Raw genomic sequence first — 24,337 nt, forward strand, 5'->3', positions numbered from 1 at the left:
TAAGTGTCTTAGACAATAGATACTATTTTACGCTACTGACTAATAATCAAAACTTTATGTGGCTAATGCTACAGAAGAAGGGGTTTATGCGCATGCGTCTACTTCTATTGTTCTGGTGTCTCCGATGGGACCGTCTTACAGCGCACGTAGAGGTGTGGCATGTGTATTGCATCGTTTTCAGCAAGCGTTGCGTTGCCATATGAACCTGATATTTTACTGATCCGTTGCCCATGTGGACGCGATATTTACAAAAAAAAATCTCGTTGCCGTTGTCGTGTGGATGTAGCCTAAGTGTCAGCCCTGTGATGATCTGGCAATTTGTCCAGGGTGTACCCCACCTGTCGCCCATAGTCAGCTAGGATAGGCTCCAGCTTGTCTGTGACCCTGTATAGGATAAGCAGCTACAGATGATGGATGGATTGTATTTAGAATGTCAAATTAGGTAAGTCTATAAGACTCTAAGTCTACACAAGTTCTAATGATAATATGCACTTATCTTCCCATTACTGATTAATTATCATCAGACCAGGAATCACTGTGTAATTTTCCATTAAGTCAGTAAGTCTGGTCCATCACTAAAGATCTAGAAGGCTTTGACCAACTCAAACACATACAAAATACAAGCCTTACTTCCTGGTTGCTCATGTCCCAATATGGCCGTTCTCCATATGACATCACCTCCCACATGAGGATCCCAAAGCTCCAGACATCACTAGCCGAGCTGAATTTACGATGCTGGAAAGCCTCAGGAGCTGTCCACCTTATAGGTATTTTACAACCCTGAGAAAAAGGAAATAAAAGGAAAGAAAAATTGTAAATTTGCCAGTTTGGGGAATATTTGGTGTGCCAAATGTAAAAGAGTGACTATTCTTTTTTTTAACATTTGAGACCATTCTTGTGCATGTAGACAGTGACTCACGCCAATAACAATTAAGTTTCAGAGTAAATTTTAAATATAAATCTAAATGTTAAAAGTAAAATTAAAATGTAATTGTTAAATAAAAATGTTAAAAATAAATGTTAATTTAAATGTTACATTTCATTGTTAAATCTAACGTTAAATGTTAAATATAAATGTTCAAAACATTACAACCTGTGACTCCTGAATTAGACTTCATTATGAAATACCACATATACAGAAGATATGCAGAGAAGCACCAACCCCATTTCCAGAAAAGTTGCGATATTTTCCAAAATGCAATAAAAACAAAAATCTGTGATTTGTTAATTCAGATCAAGCTTTATTTAATTGACAAAAGTACAAAGAGAAGATTTTCAATAGTGCTACTGACTAACTTAATTGTATTTTGTAAATATAAACCAAGTTAGAATTTAATGTATGTAACACACTCAAAATAGTTGGGACAGAGGCAAAATAAGACTTAAAAGTTTATAGGATATTCAAGTAACACCATTTTGGAAGATTTCACAATAAGGAGGTTAATTGGTAACATGATTGGGTATAAAAGGAGCAGCACCAAAGGCTCAGTCTTTGTAAGCAAGGATGGTTCGTAGCTCACTCCTTTGTGCCAAAATTTGTGAAAGAATTGTTAATCAATTCCAAAAGAACATTTCTCAACCCAAGATTTTTAGGTCTTTCAAAATCTACAGTACATAATATTGTGAAAAGATTCAGGGAATTCGGAGACATCTCAGTGCGTAAAGGGCAAGGTTGGAAACCACTGTTGAATGTGCGTGATCTTTGAGCTCTCAGGTGGCACTGCCTGAGAAATCGTCATGCTAATGTGACAAATATAGCCACATGGGATCAGGAGTACTTTGGAAAACTGTTGTCACTTAACACAGTACGCCGCTGCATCCAGAAATGCAATCTGGAACTGTATTACACAAGGAGGAAGCCATTCAATTGTATGCAGAAATGCCACCGATTTCTCTGGGCCTGAACTCATCTCAGATGGACCAAAAGACAGTGGAAATGTGTGCTGTGGTCAGATGAGTCCACATTTCAGCTTGTTTTTGGGAAAACCAGATGTCGAGTTCTTTGTGCCAAAGGTGACCACGACCAGTTTGTTATCAGAGAAAAGTACAAAAGCCAGCATCTGTGATGCATCAGTGGGTGAACTGTGTGTGTGTGTGTGTGTGTGTGTGTGTGTGTGTGTGTGTGTGTGTGTGTGTGTGTGTGAAGGTACCATTGATACGGAGGCATATATTGGGATTTTAGAGACATATCAAGGCAACATGTCTTCCCAGGAAGTCTGTGTTTATGGGACGACCTTGAGCTGAGGTGCCCTTGAGCGAGGCACCTAAATCCCAACTGCTCCCTGGGCGCTGTTAGCATGGCTGCCAACTGCTCTGGGTATGTGTGTGTGCTCATTGCTCGTGTGTGTGTGCATGTGTGTGTTCACTGCTTCAGATGGGTTAAATGCAGAGAGGAATTTCACAAGCGTGTGATGAATAAAGTTGTTGTTCTTGTTCTGTTCTGTTCTTCTTATTTCAGCAGGACAGTGCCAGGCCTCATTCTACACGGGCTACAATAGTGTGACTTCATAGACACAGAGTGCATGTGCTTGACTGGCCTGCTCCCAGTCCAGATCTGTCTCCGATTGAGAGTGTATGGCACATCATGAAGAAGAGAATCAGACAACGACAACCACAGACTTTTGAGCAGCTGAAGTCTTGTATCAAGCAAGAATGGACAAAAAGTCCAACTGCAAAACTGCAACAATTAGTATCCTGAGATCTCATATGATTAAAAAGTGTTAAAGCTAGACGGCCTTTCAATTTCATAAAATCGGTGAAAGTTAGTTCCCTCTGAAATTTGGTCATTGTGATATGTTTATTTCTGTAATATCTAAAACAAAAACACAAAAAAACCCCAAAACAGGCCAGTCTGTGGCTGGGAACTTATTTAATTTGAGGGGATTCCCTAACAAATAATGTGCATGAAATTGCTCGCTTTGCACAGTCAAGCAGACAGAGGAAGTCCATGTGCACATGCGCAGGTTTACTTTCTTCTTCTTCTATTGGGTTTTATGGTAGCTAGCATCTACAGGTTTACCTTGACCGTGCACTGACAGTCTCATCATTCTGTTGCTAAACAAACAGCTGATCACACCAAGGTGCTCGCTGACCGCCGATATTTATTAGTTTGGTCCTGAGTTTCCTTTCCTTCGCAACATATCTTTTCTTCTCACTTTCTGTTACTGTAGTCAGTCTTTCACGTTTTATTTGCATCCTCCATTTTTCTCTCCTGTTTCAAATTTGTCTCCCACAATGCCTTGTGCGAACAGGGAAAGCCCACCACGTGATGCATGGCGTAGTATCTTGAATTGGGTCATGGTGAAGCAGGAAAAAATAGCAGAGAATTTAGGGTCACATGGCCATAAATTCATTAATTGTGCTATCTATCCATCCATCCATCCATCATCTGTAGCCACTTACGGTATCCTGTGCAGGGTCGCAGGCAAGCTGGAGCCTATCCCAACTGACTATGGACGAGAGGCGGGGTACACCCTGGACAAGTCGCCAGGTCATCGCAGGGCTGACACATAGAAAGAAACAACCATTCACACTCACATTCACACCTACGGTCAATTTAGAACCACCAGTTAACCTAACCTGCATGTCTTTGGACTGTGGGGGAAACTGGACCACCCAGAGGAAACCCACACAGACATGGGGAGCACATGCAAACTCCACACAGAAAGGCTTTCGTCGGCCACTGGACTCGTACCCAGAACCTTCTTGTTGTGAGGCAACAGTGCTAACCACTACACCACCATGCTGCCATTAATTGTTCTATTTAAAATATAAGTAATTAAAAAAAATTGGAAGTCTGTGATTCAAGTTCAGCAGCTTTCGGTCCACTTAACAAAAATAATTGGGTGTCAGGGAAAATTCTTTTTATGACCCACACTTGAAAAATCTGAAAGGCAGTCTACCTTTAAAGGAAAGGTGATGTAAGACAATGGTAATAATGCCTCTGTCCCAACATTTTTGAGTGTGTTGCAGGCATCAAATTCTAACTTCATTTATATTTACAAAATACAATTAAGTTGGTCAATAAAATGACTGAAAATCTTTTCTTTGTACTTTTTGGTTCCATGAGTAGCTGGTGCGATAAGTGCGACCTACTTTTACACTTACATGTGTCAGAATGCCCTCTAATGTTCACAAAAATTCAGAGAGAAGAGTTTATTTAACATTTTACATTTGGCACCCCATAGGAAAAGCTCTAAAACATATTAATATGCAGTAAATACAGATGTAAATGTAAGACTAGACAAATTTCCTTTTCACTACTCATTAATTTTTAACATTTATAGCAGTGTGACTCAGCTCAGTTTCCTAGAACACACCAGTGATGCAGTGTAGGTGGGCATATTATGGTCCAGGTCCTTCATGAGCCGTGACAAGCCGAAGTCTGAGACCTTACAAACTAGGTTTGAGTTCACCAGAATGTTTCGAGCTGCGAGGTCACGATGCACAAAGTTCCTCTCAGAAAGGTAACACATTCCTGCTCCAATGCCTCTCACCATACCCACCAGCTGCAACACACTGAACTGATCCTCGTTTTCCTGGAACATGTGAGTAAGAGAAAGAATCAACACAAAGATATTACCTACTTTTGGATTTCAAGGAAATAAAAATCAGATGTAGAAAATGGACTCACAAGCTCTTGCCCAAAATTAACCTGATGTTTTAGTCACAGTAGAATCTACTGGGTTAAAAAGGTCTAGTGTATAGAAGGTCTATGGTATAGTTTTTCCTCCCTCTCACCCTGAGGAAGGCATCCAGGGGGCCGTTCTCCATAAACTCCATAATGATGCGCTCAGGAGGCGTGTGCGTGATCACACCCTCAAGCTTCAGCACATTGGGGTGATCGAACTGGCCCAGGACCCCAGCCTCGCTGAGGAACACTCCTCTCTCACGCTCTGTGACTCCCCAGCGCAGAGTCTTCACCACTACCAGCACTTCTCTACGACCCAACGGTCTGTACCTGCCCCTGGACACCTCACCAAACTGAGCTGGAGAAAGAGACAGATGGGGAAAAATGAGTGAGATGGAAAACTGAATTATAGCATAATACAGTATACAGTAATGTTAAAAAGACAATGCAGATAATATAAAACAAAGAGAAGGAAAAAGTAGGAAAGACATTGGAGTAACAGTGTAAATACAGTTTATTCTATCCATATTCACTGGATATGAGCAATCACACGCTCTGATTGGCTACTCTATTACTAGGATATCAGCTCATATACTGTGAGTAGAGAAAAACAAAATGGCGGAGCGTGTTGCTGAACCAACCGAGGATGAAATAAAAACTCAACTCAAAAGCAAAACCCCCCAAAATACAAAAAAGCAACAAAATATGGAATGAAAGTATTTGATGATAACAACATATCTTTTTAAAAATTTTAAAGAATTATTATTACAGCATTTTTCACATTGTTACTGTCATTTCACCGGTTTGTTTACATTCTAAGCAGAAATGATTTTGTCAGACATTTTGTATAAAGTTTTTATTTATCAAATTTGCAAAAAATAAAAATAAAAATGCTCTGTTTCTCAAAATCCAGTGAATGTGGATAGAATAAAACAGTTATTCCACTCAATCTCGTCGTCCATGGCTTATAGCCAACTTGGCGCTACGCACCTTGTTGGCTATCAGCTCATGCACGACTCGATTTCATGGAATAACTGTTTAAAAAAATATACATTATATATATTATCTGTAGCCACTTATCCTATACAGGGTTGTGGGCAAGCTGGAGCCTATCCCAGCTGACTATGCGCACGAGGCGGGGTACACCCTGGACAAGTCACCAGATCATCACACAGCTGACACATAGAGACAAACAACAACTCACACTCACGGTCAATTTAGAGCCACCAATTAGCCTAACCTGCATGTCTTTGGACTGTGGGAGAAACCGGAGCACCCGGAGGAAACCCACGCAGACACAGGGAGAACATGCAAACTCCACACAGAAAGGCCCTCATCCAGAACCTTCTTGCTGTGAGGCAACAGTGCTAACCACTACACCACCGTGCCGCCCTTTACAAAAATCTTCCATATTTATCTCCTTGTTCCATTCTTGGCAATAATATTCACTCCCTCTCCCTATTATCACTGGACTTGTCTTCAGCAGGCTGGTTATCAGTGGCAGCTTCACAGTTCCATTTTCCTACATAATCTACAATATGGGTCAATGTTAGACACTGTTAGTGCACATTCAAGTACACACCAACTCCTCTCTCTCTCTCTCTCTCTCTCTCTCTCTCTCTCAGTATATTCTATTACAAGTGATTCCGTAAATGTGAACTCTGATTTAACTACATTTTCAAAAGCATATGGTGACCTTTCTTGCTGACCTATTCTAATTACACTCTAATTTACAATCATTTTGACTGCTTTTCTTGACAGTCCAGTCATCCAAACAGCTCTGTGGTACTCCTAAAAAGTCTAAGTAACAATTAAGAAAAGGTCATAAAAAAACCCTAACACAATAAGCTGACTCAGTTTCTAGATGACACATCGATACTTTCTGCCTTTTTAGGAGGATTGGTCAATTCAAGTTGAAACATTTGGAAATCAACATTAAATTCCATTTTATCATGTAACAAGAGTTCTCTGAGAGCACAATATCCCCCACTGGTAACTATGCCATAACTCTGGTAAAATGCGACCCAAATGAACAAAATTACAATATGCATATTACCGACATATAACAGAGAATCATGCCAAGTTTCGTTAAATTCCTCCCAAAATTGTGAGAGGAGTTGATTTCAGAAGGTGAGTATCCTTCCCAGGATGGACGGACGGACAGACAGACATCCCCACAACATATTCCCCCTTCAGGCCTTTTGGCCAGCGGGGGATAAAAATTGTGAGGGAAGTTGGTTTCAGAAAGCAAGCACACCTTGATGAAATTGCCAAAGTACAAGTTTGTTAATAATCAAGGGCATAACTCTGGTAAAATTTGCCCAAATTAAATGAAATTTCAGTATGTGTATAACTGTCATATAACAAAGCCTTTTGCCAAGTTTGGTGAAATTCCTCCACAAACTGTGAGAGGAGTTGATTTCAGAAGAACGTACACCCTCGTGAAATTGTCAAAGTACAAGTTATTTAATCAAGGGTCAAAACTCTGGTAAAATTTTCACAAACAAAATTAAATCACAATATGTGTATTACCGTCATATAACAAGGCATTTTGCCAAGCTTCGAGAAATTCGTCCAAAAATTGTGAGAGGAGTTGATGTCAGAAGGCAAGCACACCTTCATGAAATTGTGAAAGTACAAGGTTGTTAATCAGGGGCTACAACTCTGGTAAAATATGACTGAATTTAACGCAATTACAATATGCATAGTACCGACATATACCAAAGCCTTTCGTCAAGTTTGGTGAAATTCCTCCACAAATTGTGAGAGGAGTTGATTTCAGAAGGAAAATACACCCTCATGAAATTGTCAAAGTATAATTTTGTTAATCAAGGGCTGTAACTCTGGTAAAATGTGACCCAATTGAACGAAATTACAATATGCGTATTACTGACATATAACAAAGAATCCTGCCAAGTTTTGTGAAAGTCCTTCAAAAATTGTGAGAGGAGTTGATTTCAGAAGGTGAGCACCCTTCTCGGGATGGACAGAGGGACAGACGGAAATAACCATGACATAATCCCCCTTCGGGCCTTTCGGTCAGCTGGGGATAAAAATATATCATATCATATCATATCATATCATATCATATCATATCATATCATATCATATCATATCATATCATATCATATCATACCAAAACATGTAACACTGGAAGATTTTTTTCCCCTCATTTTGAAACCAAAGTACTTCTGATAATTAAGAGCAACTGATATTAGACACTTTGCACATGGATTACTTTAACTTTTACTTGAGTTTTCTTTTTCTTTTCTTTTTTTTAACCATCACACAAATATAACTATTAGGTTCATAATGCAACACTGGTCAGCAGCCAGATAAACTCAGTCAGATAAAATCAGACTACTCACCAGCACCAATGACTTCCTCAATCTTCAGGTGAGCAGGGTCAATTTCTCTGGCAAATTCTTTAACTGCCTCACTTGGATCCTCATAAGAGGAAGGATCCACGTAATACTTTACCCCAGCTAAACAAAACACAAAGCACATGTTAATATCCCCGCTGCCTGAAATAGCAGCTCATACTGTGACCCCTGGAGCACACAACAAAATCAGCACGAGGACCATACGGATGCAGTAGGAAACACAGAGAACGTACACTCATCCTTAGAGAACCAGACACACCTGTCAACCTGTCAAATATGAAAAATCACAGAAGAGTGTGGCTGGAGAATTATTTACCAGCTCAGAACATGAAATTAGAAGACATAATTCTTAATTTTCTTTGATATGTTAAAACATTTTTAAAATATGCGTTTTGAAATCACATCATGACCTGAGCAGTGTAATGAAAAAGCAAAGTAAATGCAGATGCTGTAAAAATACACAGGATGTGTTCATGATCCTAAGGGAATTGTGCTAAAGAGAAAATGCTTTCTGTAAAATATTCTACATTAGAGATAGAGGACAAGACAGCACTATAGTCACATAACTGTTGTTAAAGTTGGCCACACGCACACACATGCACGGACGCACACATGCATACTCACCTCGGTTGCTAATATATCTCTGAAGTCTGTCACTGTAATGGCTCTCTCTCCTTTTACTGTTGAAGTAGGAATACAGTAGGAATTTCCTTTAACATGAAATTGCTTTCACCCATTATAGATGTTCACATCTCACTATTAAATCTGTGCAAGAGTATCATTTATTAGTGCATCTGAATGTTTGTATAGGTGTTTCATACAGTATATACAGTAATATTAAAGTCTATTATATTTTGAAATATTGTACACTTACGTCCTGAAGACAAACACGATGATGACTGCTGCCACAACTAATAGAAATGCAGCTCCACCCATCACAGACCCGACCAGCAGAGGTAGGCGGTTCTGAATTTGCCTTGACCGCTCTTCTATAGTGATAAAAACAGCGATGAAGACGACGTAACAGACTGCATAAATACTCCAAATGCACATCTAAGCCATACACTTCTACAACCTCGATTCCAAAAAAGTTGGGACAAAGTACAAATTGTAAATAAAAACGGAATGCAATGATGTGGAAGTTTCAAAATTCCATATTTTATTCAGAATAGAACATAGATGACATATCAAATGTTTAAACTGAGAAAATGTATCATTTAAAGAGAAAAATTAGGTGATTTTAAATTTCATGACAACAACACACCTCAAAAAAGTTGGGACAAAGCCATGTTTACCACTGTGAGACATCCCCTTTTCTCTTTACAACAGTCTGTAAACGTCTGGGGACTGAGGAGACAAGTTGCTCAAGTTTAGGGATAGGAATGTTAACCCATTCTTGTCTAATGTAGGATTCTAGTTGCTCAACTGTCTTAGGTCTTTTTTGTCGTATCTTCCGTTTTATGATGCGCCAAATGTTTTCTATGGGTGAAAGATCTGGACTGCAGGCTGGCCAGTTCAGTACACGGACCCTTCTTCTACACAGCCATGATGCTGTAATTGATGCAGTATGTGGTTTGGCATTGTCATGTTGGAAAATGCAAGGTCTTCCCTGAAAGAGACGTCGTCTGGATGGGAGCATATGTTGCTCTAGAACCTGGATATACCTTTCAGCATTGATGTTGTCTTTCCAGATGTGTAAGCTGCCCATGCCACACAGACTAATGCAACCCCATACCATCAGAGATGCAGGCTTCTGAACTGAGCACTGATAACTTGGGTCGTCCTTCTCCTCTTTAGTCCGAATGACACGGCGTCCCTGATTTCCATAAAGAACTTCAAATTTTGATTCGTCTGACCACAGAACAGTTTTTCACTTTGCTACAGTCCATTTTAAATGAGCTTTGGCCCAGAGAAGACGTCTGCGCTTCTGGATCATGTTTAGATACGGCTTCTTCTTTGAACTATAGAGTTTTAGCTGGCAATGGCGGATGGCACAATGAATTGTGTTCACAGATAATGTTCTCTGGAAATATTCCTGAGCCCATTTTGTGATTTCCAATACAGAAGCATGCCTGTATGTGATGCAGTGCCGTCTAAGGGCCCGAAGATCACAGGCACCCAGTATGGTTTTCCGGCCTTGACCCTTACACACAGAGATTCTTCCAGATTCTCTGAATCTTTTGATGATATTATGCACTGTAGATGATGATATGTTCAAACTCTTTGCAATTTTACACTGTCGAACTCCTTTCTGATATTGCTCCACTATTTGTCGGTGCAGAATTAGGGGGATTGGTGATCCTCTTCCCATCTTTACTTCTGAGAGCCGCTGCCACTCCAAGATGCTCTTTTTATACCCAGTCATGTTAATGACCTATTGCCAATTGACCTAATGAGTTGCAATTTGGTCCTCCAGCTGTTCCTTTTTTGTACCTTTAACTTTTCCAGCCTCTTATTGCCCCTGTCCCAACTTTTTTGAGATGTGTTGCTGTCATGAAATTTCAAATGAGCCAATAGTTGGCATGAAATTTCAAAATGTCTCTTTCGACATTTGATATGTTGTCTATGTTCTATTGTGAATACAATATCAGTTTTTGAGATTTGTAAATTATTGCATTCCGTTTTTATTTACAATTTGTACTTTGTCCCAACTTTTTTGGAATCGGGGTTGTACTCATTTTCCCCTTTTCTTTCCTTTTCTCATATTAACTCCATACATTTAATAGTTATTCCAGGAAATCGAGTCGTACACGAGATGATGGCCGATGAGGCGCGTAGCATCAAGTTGGCTATAAACCATGTACGATGAGATTGAGTGGAATTGTACCACATGGTGGAAAAAATATGCACAAGAAAATTCATCTATTCAGCTTCAGTAAGCTTTCACAGGAGCACTGGGCATGAAGCAGGAATACAACCTGGATGGGAAGCCAGTCCATCACATGACACCATGCACACACAAATTCATACACTCTAGGCATACAGTGGTGCTTGAAAATTTATGAACCCTTTAGAATTTTCTATATTTCTGCATAAATATGACCTAAAACATCATCAGATTTTCACACAAGGCCTAAAAGTAGATAAAGAGAACCCAGTTAAACAAATGAGACAAAAATATTATACTTGGTCATTTATTTATTGAGGAAAATGGTCCAATATTACATATGTGAGTGGCAAAAGTATGTGAACCTCTAGGATTAGCAGTTAATTTGAAGGTGAAATTAGAGTCAGGTGTTTTCAATCAATGGGATGACAATCAGGTGTGAGCGGGCACCCTGTTTTATTTAAAGAACAGGGATCTATCAAAGTCTGATCTTCACAACACATGTTTGTGGAAGTGTATCATGGCACAAACAAATGAGATGAGATTTCTGAGGACCTCAGAAAAAGTGTTGTTGATGCTCATCAGGCTGGAAAAGGTTATAAAACCATCTCTAAAGAGTTTGGACTCCACCAATCCATAATCAGACAGATTGTTTACAAATGGAGGAAATTCAAGACCATTGTTACCCTCCCCAGGAGTGGTCAACCAACAAAGATCACTCCAAGAGCAAGGCATGTAATAGTCGGCAAGGTCACAAAGGACCCCAGGGTAACTTCTAAGCAACTGAAGGCCTCTCTTACATTCGCTAATGTTAATGTTCATGAGTCCACCATCAGGAGAACACTGAACAACAGTGGTGTGCATGGCAGGGTTGCAAGGAGAAAGTCATTGCACTCCAAAAAGAACATTGCTGCTCATCTGCAGTTTGCTAAAGATCATGTGGACAAGCCAGAAGGCTATTGGAAAAATGTTGTGGATGGATGAGACCAAAATAAATATTTTTGGCTTAAAGAGAAGCGTTATGTTTGGAGAAAGGAAAACACTGCATTCCAGCATAAGAACCTTATTCCATCTGTGAAACATTGTGGTGGTAGTATCATGGTTTGGGCCTGTTTTGCTGCATCTGGACCAGAACGGCTTGCCATCATTGATGGAACAATGAATTCTGAATTATACCAGCTAATTCTAAAGGGAAATGTCAGGACATCTGTGCATGAACTGAATCTCAAGAGAAGGTGGGTCATGCAGCAAGACAACAACCCTAAGCACACAAGTCGTTCTACCAAAGAATGGTTAAAGAAGAATAAAGTTAATGTTTTGGAATGGCCAAGTCAAAGTCCTGACCTTAATCCAATCAAAATGTTGTGGAAGGACCTGAAGTGAGCAGTTCATGTGAGGAAACCCACCAACATCCCAGAGTTGAAGCTGTTCTGTACGGAGGAATGGGCTAAAATTCCTCCAAGCCGGTGTGCAGGACTGATCAACAGTTACCGGAAACGTTTAGTTGCAGTTATTGCTGCACAAGGGGGTCACACCAGATACTGAAAGCAAAGGTTCACATACTTTTTCCACTCACAGATATGTAATATTGGATCATTTTCCTCAATAAATAAATGACCAAGTATAATATTTTTGTCTCATTTGTTTAAATGGGTTCTCTTTATCTACTTTTAGGCCTTGTGTGAAAATCTGATGATGTTTTAGGTCATATTTATGTAGAAATATAGAAAATTCTAAAGGGTTCACAAACTTTAAAGCACCACTGTACTAGCAAGTTTATAAGAAATGCGAATAAACCAGAGACACTCTCTACAGTGAAAGATTATTGATATAAATAATGATGCTGGAATATTGGGAAGAATTAATAACCATACCGTACTGATTATATAAACAAACAGGTTTTCTTAGTGATAGATCATTGGAATGAAAGTTGAAAAGTTGTTGGAAGAGTATATAATCTGTACCTATAGCCAGAGTGCTGAAGTAAACTGAATTGCTGTAAGGGCCAAAGCCTCTCTCATTGCGGGCTCGGATCTGGAAGGCGTAAATGGAGCCTGGGGTCAGAGCAGCCACGGTCACGGTGTTGGTCTCAGTGAACACACTGGTTGCGCTGCTCTCATCAGAGCTCTGAAGAGGGAAGATGGATTGGTTTTGTGCTCTGAGATTAATCCCCATTCTCCCCTTCCCCTATTAAAAAAAATCTCATAAATACAACAATTTACCACAAAATATGTATCTCTCGTACTTACAATTTGGGCACCCATGGCATACAAATGCCTTTTTTTCAGTGAAAAGAATTAAACACATCTGTATTTAAAAATAACATTTTTTTGCCTTATGTTAATGGACAGTTAGTTTATATTTGGTAAACTTTAAAAAAAAAAGGAGGAAAAAAAGTAATTTTGAATTGTGACATACTGTATGTAAAAGTTTCCCGATCCTGCGATATCAGTGCTTAGTAACACCCAGTGTGGTAGTTATCACAGCTTGCAAATGCTTTTTCTAGCCTGCGAGGAGTCTCTTTTGTTTTATGAATTTTAACACATGCTTCCTTGCAGAATGTTTCTGGTTCGGAGAGATTCTTGGGTTGTAAAGAATATAAAGTAATATCAGTAAAGTTCTGTAGCGGTTCAGTGATCGTGGGTGGAGCACAGAGGACGGCAGGACAGAGATCAGGTTTGACAGGTCGCTTTATTTTCATGCTTTTCAGCCTAAGAATTATGTGTACTTTGCAGACACACACACACATTCAGCGTGAGGTTCAGCCAGAGCTCCTCTGCTCTCGCTCTCCCTCCTTAAGTAGGGCGCGGTCACTGGGAAGACACAAACACAGGTTAATTGCTCTCAGGTGTAGTGAAACTGCCACTCACCTTCCCTGACTCCGCCCTCCTGTCACAGACAGGCGCTAGACCACGCCCCCGCTGCCACAAGTTCCCTTCTGATTACTTCAATGAAGCAATATACACTCACCAGCACTTTAATAGGAACTTGTTCTTGATTATAAGGTTCCTGTTCTTGGGTGGCAGGAGTGGAACCCAATAATGTGGTCTTCTGCTGTTGTGTGCTGAGATGCTTTTCTGCTCACCACAGTTGTAAAGAGTGATTATATGAGTTACTATATCCTTCCGGGCAACTCAAACCAATCTGGCCATTCTCCTCTGACCTCTCTTATCAATAAGATGTTTCCACCTACAGAACTGTGTGTCTCATTCAATGGTTTTTTTTTTTCCGCACCATTCTGTGTAAACTCTAGACTGTTGTGTATGAAAACCCCAGGAGATCAGCAGTTTCTGAAATACTCAAACCAGTCCATCTGGCTCAAACCAACACCCACATCCGTTGTCAAGGCATCCGTTGTCAAGGTACTGGTTGAGTAGAAAACTGCATAAAAGAGTAGGTGGATGGGTGTTCCTAATCAAGTGGCCGGTGAGTGTACAACACAGCACAGAAGAATGGTGCACCACCACTCCTGTGTCAGTGAAACCATCTTGTAGGTCCTTTGCTGTCATAAGGGGTTTTGCTGTGCCTTTCTGCCCAGCATGCAGACATTATCTCAGGGTTTTCAAAGTCTACCAGATCTTGCCTTGACTTCCACAGTGAAAAACAAATGTTAGAAGCACTTTGATATCTTCTTCTAGATTTCTTTTGGTTTGTAGTCATCAATTAGCTTGATTTTCATGTCCTTAGCCAGCTACGGTACTTAGAGGAGCCCATGGTTGCTGAGCGTTAGGTTTGAAGTGTCAGAGAATTTATTATGCTCTGGATTTTTCATAGGCTGGTAATTACTAATGATGTCTGGACTTGTCTAACAAGTCCTAATAAGCCAATTAAAGCCTAATGACTTAATTATATTCCCATACTTTACAACTGACATCTAAAACAGGCATCTGTTTTCCCCTGCTTTTAAGCTAATCAAATATAAAGTAACTCTGTATTTAGATTTGCAGAGCAATGTTAATTATTTCAAAAAATATTTGGCTGCAGAACAAGCACTAGTTTCAGAATTTACTTCATTTTAATCAATAAAACTTGTAATTTGGACAGATGTGCCCAATTTTTTTTCCACATATAACAAGAATATCAGTGATAATAATATCAATATCTGTGCACATAGTGGAAGACACATGGGAAAAGCTGCACAGTCTAAAAACATATTCCATTCACTTGCTAGGTCCTTGAAATAAACTCAATATCATAACATAAAACTGTGGCAGAACAAGGTAAAAAAGAATGATTTCACTTATAATTCATGTACATTAGGGTGGTCCTTAAATATATGCCAAAAATAAAAATTTGACTTTCTTAAGGTGCTTCCTCACTAAGTTGTTCGGCTTGCTGAGAAAACATTTTGTGCAAAATTTTATTTTGATACGACTATTCTAACCACTGCCACACACGGGTTGAAATTTGTACTATTTGAGCATATTTGCGAAAACCAACAAAAAGCAATGTGCATGTTCACCTAAGCAATACATATTGAAAAATGACAAACAGGAGTCCAAGACAAATAAAAACAATATTATGTGCCACTGTTCACATATTTGTTTAGATCAAACAGTCATAATGGGTGGTGTTTTGTTACGATTTCTTGGCTTCCGGGAACTGACGCAGATGCCATTCCACTACTTGCAACAGGTATTGCTGCTGCTGCTGCTCATCTTTTGTCAGGATTTGATTATAGTCCTGGATTAGTGCCATTCCTCTCTCAGAAAAGTCATTGACCACAGCAATACCATGCAGGGCCTTCTTTGATGACTGGAATGATGGATCCTCCTCCCACTCTGAAGGGTCCTTGACGAGGAAGTCGGTGTCAATGTTGAATGCCTCAAAAATGTGACCCGAGGCAGATGTAACAAAATCTGCCACAGTTTTGTTTGCAACGGCTTCCTTCACCTCTGTGTCCACTGTTGCACGTGGCTGATGATCATCATCCACTTCATCTTTCAGAGCAGCCACGATCCCATGCTTTTCATCATCTGTGATGCTGCTGTCAAATAGGGCAAGTCCGGTGTCTGGCAAACTTCTTGCTGGTGGCTTTCGCAATATCAGAATCAGGATAGGAGACCAGTCCCTTCAGGAATGACAAATCACCAGCTGGAGCAGCGATTGCAGATGGAGCACTGAACCAGGCCTTGACATACAGTGCTCCAGTGAAAGCTGTGAAGCGTTTCAGGCCAGAGAGTTCCTCAGTAGATAACTGAAACTGGTTTTTAAACAAAAACATCTTGATTGCATAGATGACATGTGCCATCCACCTGGCATGCAAAAAACAGGGCTCATGTGGCAGTGGTTAATATTATTCAAATCACTTGAAATTTTACCCAATTTATTTTTTCCCCAAGTCGAACAAGAAAATGAAGTAGCACCTTTAAAAAGTTGAAGTTTGTTTTTGGGGACCACCCTAATGTACATATATTTACACCCCTCCCCCTCAATTTATTTCATGACATCACTTAGAAAACATGCCTAAAATTCATTCATTATCTCTGAAACGCATACCGAAAAATCCAAACGCAAATAAATGTGTCAGTCCACCAGATTTTCAAATCAGATGCTCAGATTATGGATTTTGAGCTATACTTGCTGCATTACACTACCAATCCTCCGTATACAGGAAATATAAACCAAAGTGAAATCAGACCAAGGAAAGTTACGGTAAATCTGACATGAAATCATGTGCATGCAACCCAAAATGGTCCATTTCCCAGGCACTGACTACAGATGATACAGAACCTTGTGACTCCATCGGGAGACAATCAGCAAATTATCAGCAAATTTCCCAGATTTGTTAAGCAAAAGACCACAAAATGTTGCTCGGAAGGTCAAGAAAACACGTGCTGAACTCTTTGCGCCACCAAGCGAATGTTGCACGAAAACTGTGCTTGCATGATTGATGCATTTTCACTACAAATCAAAATGTCATTTGGCGATTTTTATGGCAAAAGTAAGATCTATACTTGTCGCAGTCATGGATGATGTTAAAAGTGGTAAATGTATCCAGTAGGGGCGCTATTGAAGTGATTATTCGTTGATAGTTATTGGATCAGCCAGCAAAAATGGTGCAAAATATCGTGTGCTTTTCAACACCGTTCCTACGCATTCTGTAAACAGAGCATCTGGTACAAAAATCCCGTGGCACGACACATAGCATGACAGTGTTATCATGGTGAAAAATACACTAGTCAGCCATAACATTAAAACCACTGACAGGTGAAGTGAATAACATTGATTATCTCATTACAATGACACCGGTCAAGGAGTGGGATATATTAGGCAGCAGTTGAACAGTTAGTTCTCGAAGTTGATATATCAGAAGCAGGAAAAATGGGCAAGAGTAAGGATCTGAGAAATTGACGGGGCCAAATTGTGACGGCTAGACGACTGGGTCTGAGCATCTCCAAAACATCATGTCTTGTGGGGCGTTCATGGTATGCAGTGGTTAGTCTCTCCCAAAAGTTGTCCAAGGAAGACAACCGGTGAATCAATGACAGGGTCATGGGTTCCCTTACAAAAAAGAAGTTTATTCAAGTGTACGTCTAGTATACTTCTTTTAAACTAAAAATAAGAGAGTACGCTTTCGGTTTACTTTTTATTTACTTATCAGAGATATACTTAATAAAGTTATACATAAGTATACTTGGCTTATACTGAAAAGTATATAGAAAAGTCTAAGGCTGGGTTGCACCAACATAAATTAAACCTAGTTTAGGCCTAAACTAGGTTTAGTAAATCTATGTTTAAATCGGGTTTAAATTAATCAGAGATATGTTGCACATCTTAATTTTAACCTTGGATTAGTTAAACCATTTTAAGCGAGGATTAAAATAAAATTAATCTATGTTTATTGTCCACCATGATGGATTCTGACAAAATGTAAATAAATACATAGCCTAATAAATGACACCAAAATAATAATACAAGGAGTAGAACATTTACTACTTTTTAAACAAATGTCTCATGACTACCGTTACATTGTATCATTATTATCGCTAACGCTTAATGGTTATAATAAGTAACGGCCTGTGATCTTTTACCATCATGGCACCACGGCACAGAGGCTCAAATTTTTCATCATTTGAAAGACCACCTCCTGAGAAGCGCACCAAGCTGACCCATCATGAAATTATAGAACTTGAGAAAGAGCGGTGTCTTCTGGACATTGAAAATGCAAAGCTTTTCAAAGAAGTACTTTTACTTAAAAAGGAAGTTTTAACACTTGAAAAGCAAAAATTGGACATAAGCCAGCCACCCGAGGCCTTCCTCGGGGCTCTGTTGAATGAAATGATGTAATCACATTTTTGTTTTAATAAATTTATTGTTTTTTCATTGCATATGCTTTAAATGTTTCATGTGTATTTAAATTGTTACTTTGTGTAAATAAAGTCCCATCAGGGTTCCTCCCTGTATGGATGACAAAAAATATTTTGTATATTAGTTGGGTCATAACAAATTTAAGTCATAGCTCTGGAATTACTGATTTACCTTGATTAGACTGCAAAGTGGTTTTCAATCAGTGTTCTCCTCACAGCATTTCCATTGATATTTGCAGCATTTTGTAGGCCTGCTTGCACATCCTCAACATCCTCATGTGCGTCCTCATTCTCCTCGGGCAGCTCGTCTCTGACTCTCTTCCCAAGGTTGTAAAGCACAGCCACTGCTACTATTAGGTGGTGTTTACATTAGACCGTATCCGTATTGTTGTCGTTGCGGATGCACTGTCCGTGCACATTAAAATGCCGGGAAACGACTCCACAGGCGGAACAGTTTGAATCCGCCAGGGCCCACGTATTCAACCCAGTACGTATCTGATCCGGTGCTGTGTAAACATTGAGGAACGAGGATACGCTGTGCTGAGCTCTAGCTGACGTCGTCATTGGACAACGTCACTGTGACATCCACCTTCCTGATTCGCTGGCGTTGGTCATGCCACGTTGGTCATGTGACGCGACTGCTGAAAAACTTTCTCCTCTTTAGTCCCAATGACACGGCATCCCTGATTTCCATAAAGAACTTCAAATTTTGATTCTTATGCTCTCTCACACTCTCTCGCTCGCTTGCTCTCTCTTTCTCTCTCTCTCCTCTCTCTCACACTCTCTTGCTCACTCTCTCTCACTTGCTCACTCAATCTCTCACACACTTTATGTGCTTGCAAGTGGTGAGTGACTTGCGCATGCCCGATACGCACTGGGATCATGTGACGTGCCGTCTAATTAGTCATGTGATTAGTGTATCCGTGTATTGGCGTTGCTGTGTGCACGGGGAACGGTTTTGTTGCGGGCACAGAAATTTTGTGTGTACGTGAATCGTTTTAAAAACGTTAATCTGATGATCCGCTGATTCGAAATAATGTAAACAGGGCCTTACTGTTAGGGTAGTGTCCAGTTTGGTGTGTAGTCCCAATCTCAAACATGGAAATCTTCGCTTCCACATCCCAAACGCTCTCTCAACAACTGCTCTTGTTTGAATATGAGAGTTGTTGTAGTTCCTTTCAGCTTGAATTTCAGGGTTCAAGAGTGGAGTCATCAGGTATGAACGACATGCATAGCCACTGTCTCCCACTAGATATCCACCTATCTCCCCTCCTTCCAGAAGTGCACAGAGATGGCTGTTCTCAAAAATCCGACTGTCGTGTGTGGATCCTGGCCATCTTGCAACAATGTTTGTAATCTGGGCCTGGTTATCGCACACAACTTGGACATTGATAGAGAAGTAGCCCTTGCGATTGCGGAAAAGTTCCCCATTCTCACCACCTGGGTTAGATATTAAAATATGTGTGCAGTCAATAGCGCCAATTACCCCAGGAAATCCTGCTTTTCTGTAGAATACAGCTGTTATCTCCCTACTTTGCTCAAAATGAATGAACTGATCTCTCAAGCTTGCAATAGCCTTTGACACCCTGTTGACAATTCTGCAAACTGTGGACTTGTGAACTCCAAATAGATCCCCATCAACCATTTGAAAGCAACCTGTGGCATAAAAGCGCAAAGCAACCAAGAGCTGGAGAAATGGCGGCACAGCAGCATTCCTGTCACTTCTGTGCTTGATAGCTGGTCCAACTTTCCCATTGAGGTAAATTACAGACTCTTTTGTGAATCTGTACTGCTGGAAAAACTCACTGTTGCTATAAAATTGCATAGGGTTAAGCTTATCTTGAATATTCCTGCATGGAACTCTTTCTTCTAATTCCAACAAGCGAATATATGCAGCCATGTTGTCAGTAACACTGAAAACCTCTAACTTAAACCTCCTCCAGGGGTGGTTTATTTTAAACTGGCAATCCAGGTTTATCCTGGGTTTAAAATCACTGGTGCAACAGATTTAAATTTAACCTACGTTTAAGTGTAATTTAAACCTGAGATTATCCATGGTTTAGATTTAACCAGAGATTAATGTAAACTAGATTTAAACTAGGTTTAAGTTTGGTGCAACATAATTAGTCAGTAAACTGTGATTTAATCCAGTTTAAAAATTAAACCACATTGGTGCAACCCAGCCTTAAAGGATCCGATTCTAACATCTTGGTGCCAGATACCACAGCACACCTTCAGAGGTCTTGTGCAGTCCATGCCTCGTTGTGTCAGAGCTGTTTTGGCAGCACAAGTGGAACCTATAGTACACAATATTAAGCAGGTGGCTTTAATATTATAGCTGATTAGTGTAGTGTAGATGGAGTAATTTAGACCTTGTCGTAGTATCTGAGCTGGTACTCCAGGATGTCTCCGTTGGGCCGGTCTGGCTGAGGCCAGGATAGAGTGATGGAATCTGGAGCAGTGTTGAGCTGATGCAGTATGGGAACCTCGGAAGGTACTTGGAAAGAGACATACAGTGGGTGAGAGTGTTATTATAACTGTAACCACATGGGGGCATCAACATGTATCATGTTAAAATCGAATAACATTATTTTGCTCAACTAATAGTAGATTTTTGTTAAGAGGCTTTAATTAAGGAATCATTTTAAAAGGAATACATTAATCTGTGTAGTTTCAGATGTGCAGTTTAACATGCTAAAAAGTTGGATGGATAAACAGGTTAGGAAAAAAATCTGATGTTTGCCATTGTTCATATTTGGCAGGTGCTTGAAAGTTTGTGAACCCTTTCAAATTTTCTACATTTCTACATAAATATGACCTAAAACATTATCAGATTTTCACACAAGCCCTAAAAGTAGATAAAGAAAACCCAGTTAAACAAATGAGACAAAAATATTATACTTGGTCATTTATTTATTGAGGAAAATGATCCAATATTACATATCTGTGAGTGGAAAAAGTATGTGAACCTTTGCTTTCAGTATCTGGTGTGACCCCCTTGTGCAGCAATAACTGCAAATAAACATTTCCGGTAACTGTTGATCAGTCCTGCACACCGGCTTGGAGGAATTTTAGCCCATTCCCCCATACAGAACAGCTTCAACTCTGGGATGTTGGTGGGTTTCCTCACATGAACTGCTCACTTCAGGTCCTTCCACAACATTTCGATTGGATTAAGGTCAGGACTTTGACTTGGCCATTCCAAAACATTAACTTTATTCTTCTTTAACCATTCTTTGGTAGGATGTGTGCTTAGGGTTGTTGTCTTGCTGCATGACCCACCTTCTCTTGAAATTCAGTTCATGGACAGATGTCCTGACATTTTCCTTTAGAATCCGCTGGTATAATTCAGAATTCATTGTTCCATCAATGATGGCAAGCCATCCTGGCCCAGTTGCAGCAAAACAGGCCCAAACCATGATACTACCTCCATCGTGTTTCACAGATGGTATAAGGTTCTTATGCTGGAATACAGTGTTTTCCTTTCTCCAAACATAACGCTTCTCATTTAAACCAAAAAGTTCTATTTTGGTCTCATCTGTCCACAAAACATTTTTCCAATAGCCTTCTGGCTTGTCCACGTGATCTTTAGCAAACTGAAGACAAGCAGCAATGTTCTTTTTGGAGAGCAGTAGCTTTCTCCTTGCAACCCTGTCATGCACACCATTGTTGTTCAGTGTTCTCCTGATGGTGGATTCATGAACATTAGCCGATGTGAGAGAGGCCTTCAGTTGCTTAGAAGTTACCCTGGGGTCCTTTGTTACCTTGCCGACTATTACACGCCTTGCTCTTGGAGTGATCTTTGTTGGTCGACCGCTCCTGGGGAGGGTAACAGTGGTCTTGAATTTCCTCCATTTGTACATAATCTGTCTGACTGTGGATTGGTGGAGTCCAAACACTTTAGAGATGGTTTTGTAACCTTTTCCAGCCTGATGAGCATCAACAACGCTTTTTCTGAGGTCCTCAGAAATCTCCTTTGTTCGTGCCATGATACACTTCCACAAACATGTGTTGTGAAGATCAGACTTTGATAGATCCCTGTTTTTTAAATAAAACAGCGTGCCCACTCACACCTGATTGTCATCCCATTGATTGAAAACACCTGAATCTAATTTCACCTTCAAATGAACTGCTAATCCTAGAGGTTCACATACTTTTTCCACTCACAGATATGTAATATTGGATCATTTTCCTCAATAAATAAATGACCACATATAATACTTTTGTCTAATTTGTTTAACTGGGTTCTCTTTATCTACTTTTAGGACTTGTGTGAAAATCTGATGTTTTAGGTCATATTTATGCAGAAATATTTATGCACCACTGTGTGTGTGTGTGTGTGTGTGTGTGTGTGTGTATGTATGTATATATATATATATATATATATATATATATATATATATATATATATATATAGAGAGAGAGAGAGAGAGAGAGAGATAGATAGATAGATAGATAGATAGATAGATAGATAGATAGATAGATAGATAGATAGATAGATAGATAGATAGATAGATTTAAAAAACAAAACCCTGACCCTGATGTCACACATTACTCATACACTCACTGCTCATACACTCCCCACATTCAGTTACCTCAACCCTCAAGCAATCATTTATAATGAACAGGGACAATCTACACTGAGTACTGGTACAGACCACTTGACATTTAAATAAGTGTTGCATCATACCAAGTTAGGAAAATTTACTGAGTAAAACTGTAGATGTGTGCAGACTAAAGCTATGCACTAATATACAAAAAAGTGGGAGAATTGAAATGGGGGGGGGGGGGATCTTTGCGTATTTCATGTGGATGGGGGCCTGAATGGTGCTGTTCATCACTAAAGTTTCTGTGAACTGCCACAACAATTAACCTCTTCCTCTTTCTGCTCTCTTGAGCATTATAGAAGCTGACAGGATATCGTGACCCACAACACCCACAGTGCAAAGCCAAGGAGGAGAAATGATGAGACAGAAAGAGGAGAAAAATCCAAGCAAAAATTCACGAATAAAAAAAAATGACATTGACTGATAGAATAAGCTTTTGTATGTTATACAAAAACATAGCACATGCAAAATATTGAAATAATTATGGAAATGATCTGAAAACGATCAGGGATAAAGAAAAAAATGGCACAAAAACATCAATGGAAGCACAACATGACAATATGACCCAGTAATATGCTCACATTAAATCTATACCTTCAGTCAGTGGTGGCTTGTCTGTAGGGGCAGGTGGAGCAGAGCTCCATCACATACAGCAACTGTTCAGCAAATGTTAATCTTCATAACCTTGTCCTCATTTACAATTCCATGCTGTCTAAATTCTGTCAAAATACTAATGACTTCTTTTGAGTGACTAACGATGTTAAAATTTAAACTGCCTAACCTTGCAAGATATTCACTGCTCATTTAGCCCCACCATATATATAACACAGTACTGTGCAAAAGTCTTAGGCACCCAATTATAAACTTTGTTATAGATTTCTATTTTATGACTTCCACATTATCGAGTCACTACAAAAACATTTTAGAGTCCAAACGTTCTTTTTCCAGCACAAAATTAAATGTTACAGGAAAAAAAAGTTTGTATCGGAGCAGCATATTACATAAGAGAGCACTTTTCAGATTAAAAAAGAAAACATAATGAAGGCTGCTGCGTTTTGGTGCAAAATTAAGAAGCAAGTGTGACAGTCAAAGTGTCCAGAAGAACTGTGGCTGGTTCTGTAAGATGCTCAGTAAAACCTACAGCTCATTTCCTTATAAAACTGCACTCACTGGACCTGAGACTACTTTTATTTATTTATTTTTAAGCAAAGGGTCATCTCACACCAAATACTGACTTTGTTTCATTTATTATGGCTTACTGCTGTTTATAGTATTTTTTAAATATTGAAACATTTCATTTCATTATTTTTAAGCCATTTTTGGTTGACAGCATTTCTTTACATGTGCCTAAGGCCCTGTCCACACAGCAACAGATTCAGGTGAATCTGATAAAATTGTTTATCGTTTCGGCCTGGCGTCCACACAGCACCGGCGTTTTGGGTGCCCCAAAACGAAATCTTTTGAGAACGGGTTCCAGAGTGGAAAGATCTGGCAACGGCGCCGTTGCGAAGTCGTCTGGATGAGTAGAACGGATTTGTTTACGATGACGTCACAACCACATGTGCTTCACGACGGGTAGA

At 39.7% G+C, this 24,337-nt stretch overlaps 1 protein-coding gene across 2 annotated transcripts in view; it reads right to left on the reverse strand.

Moving 5' to 3' along the window:
• ephb6 (eph receptor B6) overlaps positions 1-24,337 on the reverse strand; it is a 183,304-nt gene that overhangs the window by 23,681 nt on the left and 135,286 nt on the right. For both annotated transcript variants that reach the window (XM_060921632.1, XM_060921633.1), the window contains 8 exons: positions 20,523-20,647; positions 12,805-12,967; positions 8,888-9,002; positions 8,638-8,693; positions 7,999-8,115; positions 4,741-4,988; positions 4,320-4,538; positions 631-780 (listed from right to left, as the gene is read on the reverse strand). In XM_060921632.1, coding sequence (XP_060777615.1) covers positions 631-780; positions 4,320-4,538; positions 4,741-4,988; positions 7,999-8,115; positions 8,638-8,693; positions 8,888-9,002; positions 12,805-12,967; positions 20,523-20,647 — 1,193 coding nt within the window. The remainder of the gene's footprint in view (positions 1-630; positions 781-4,319; positions 4,539-4,740; positions 4,989-7,998; positions 8,116-8,637; positions 8,694-8,887; positions 9,003-12,804; positions 12,968-20,522; positions 20,648-24,337) is intronic.

The sequence above is a fragment of the Neoarius graeffei genome, chromosome 5 (assembly GCF_027579695.1).
Source record: "Neoarius graeffei isolate fNeoGra1 chromosome 5, fNeoGra1.pri, whole genome shotgun sequence".
Lineage (NCBI taxonomy): Eukaryota > Metazoa > Chordata > Actinopteri > Siluriformes > Ariidae > Neoarius > Neoarius graeffei.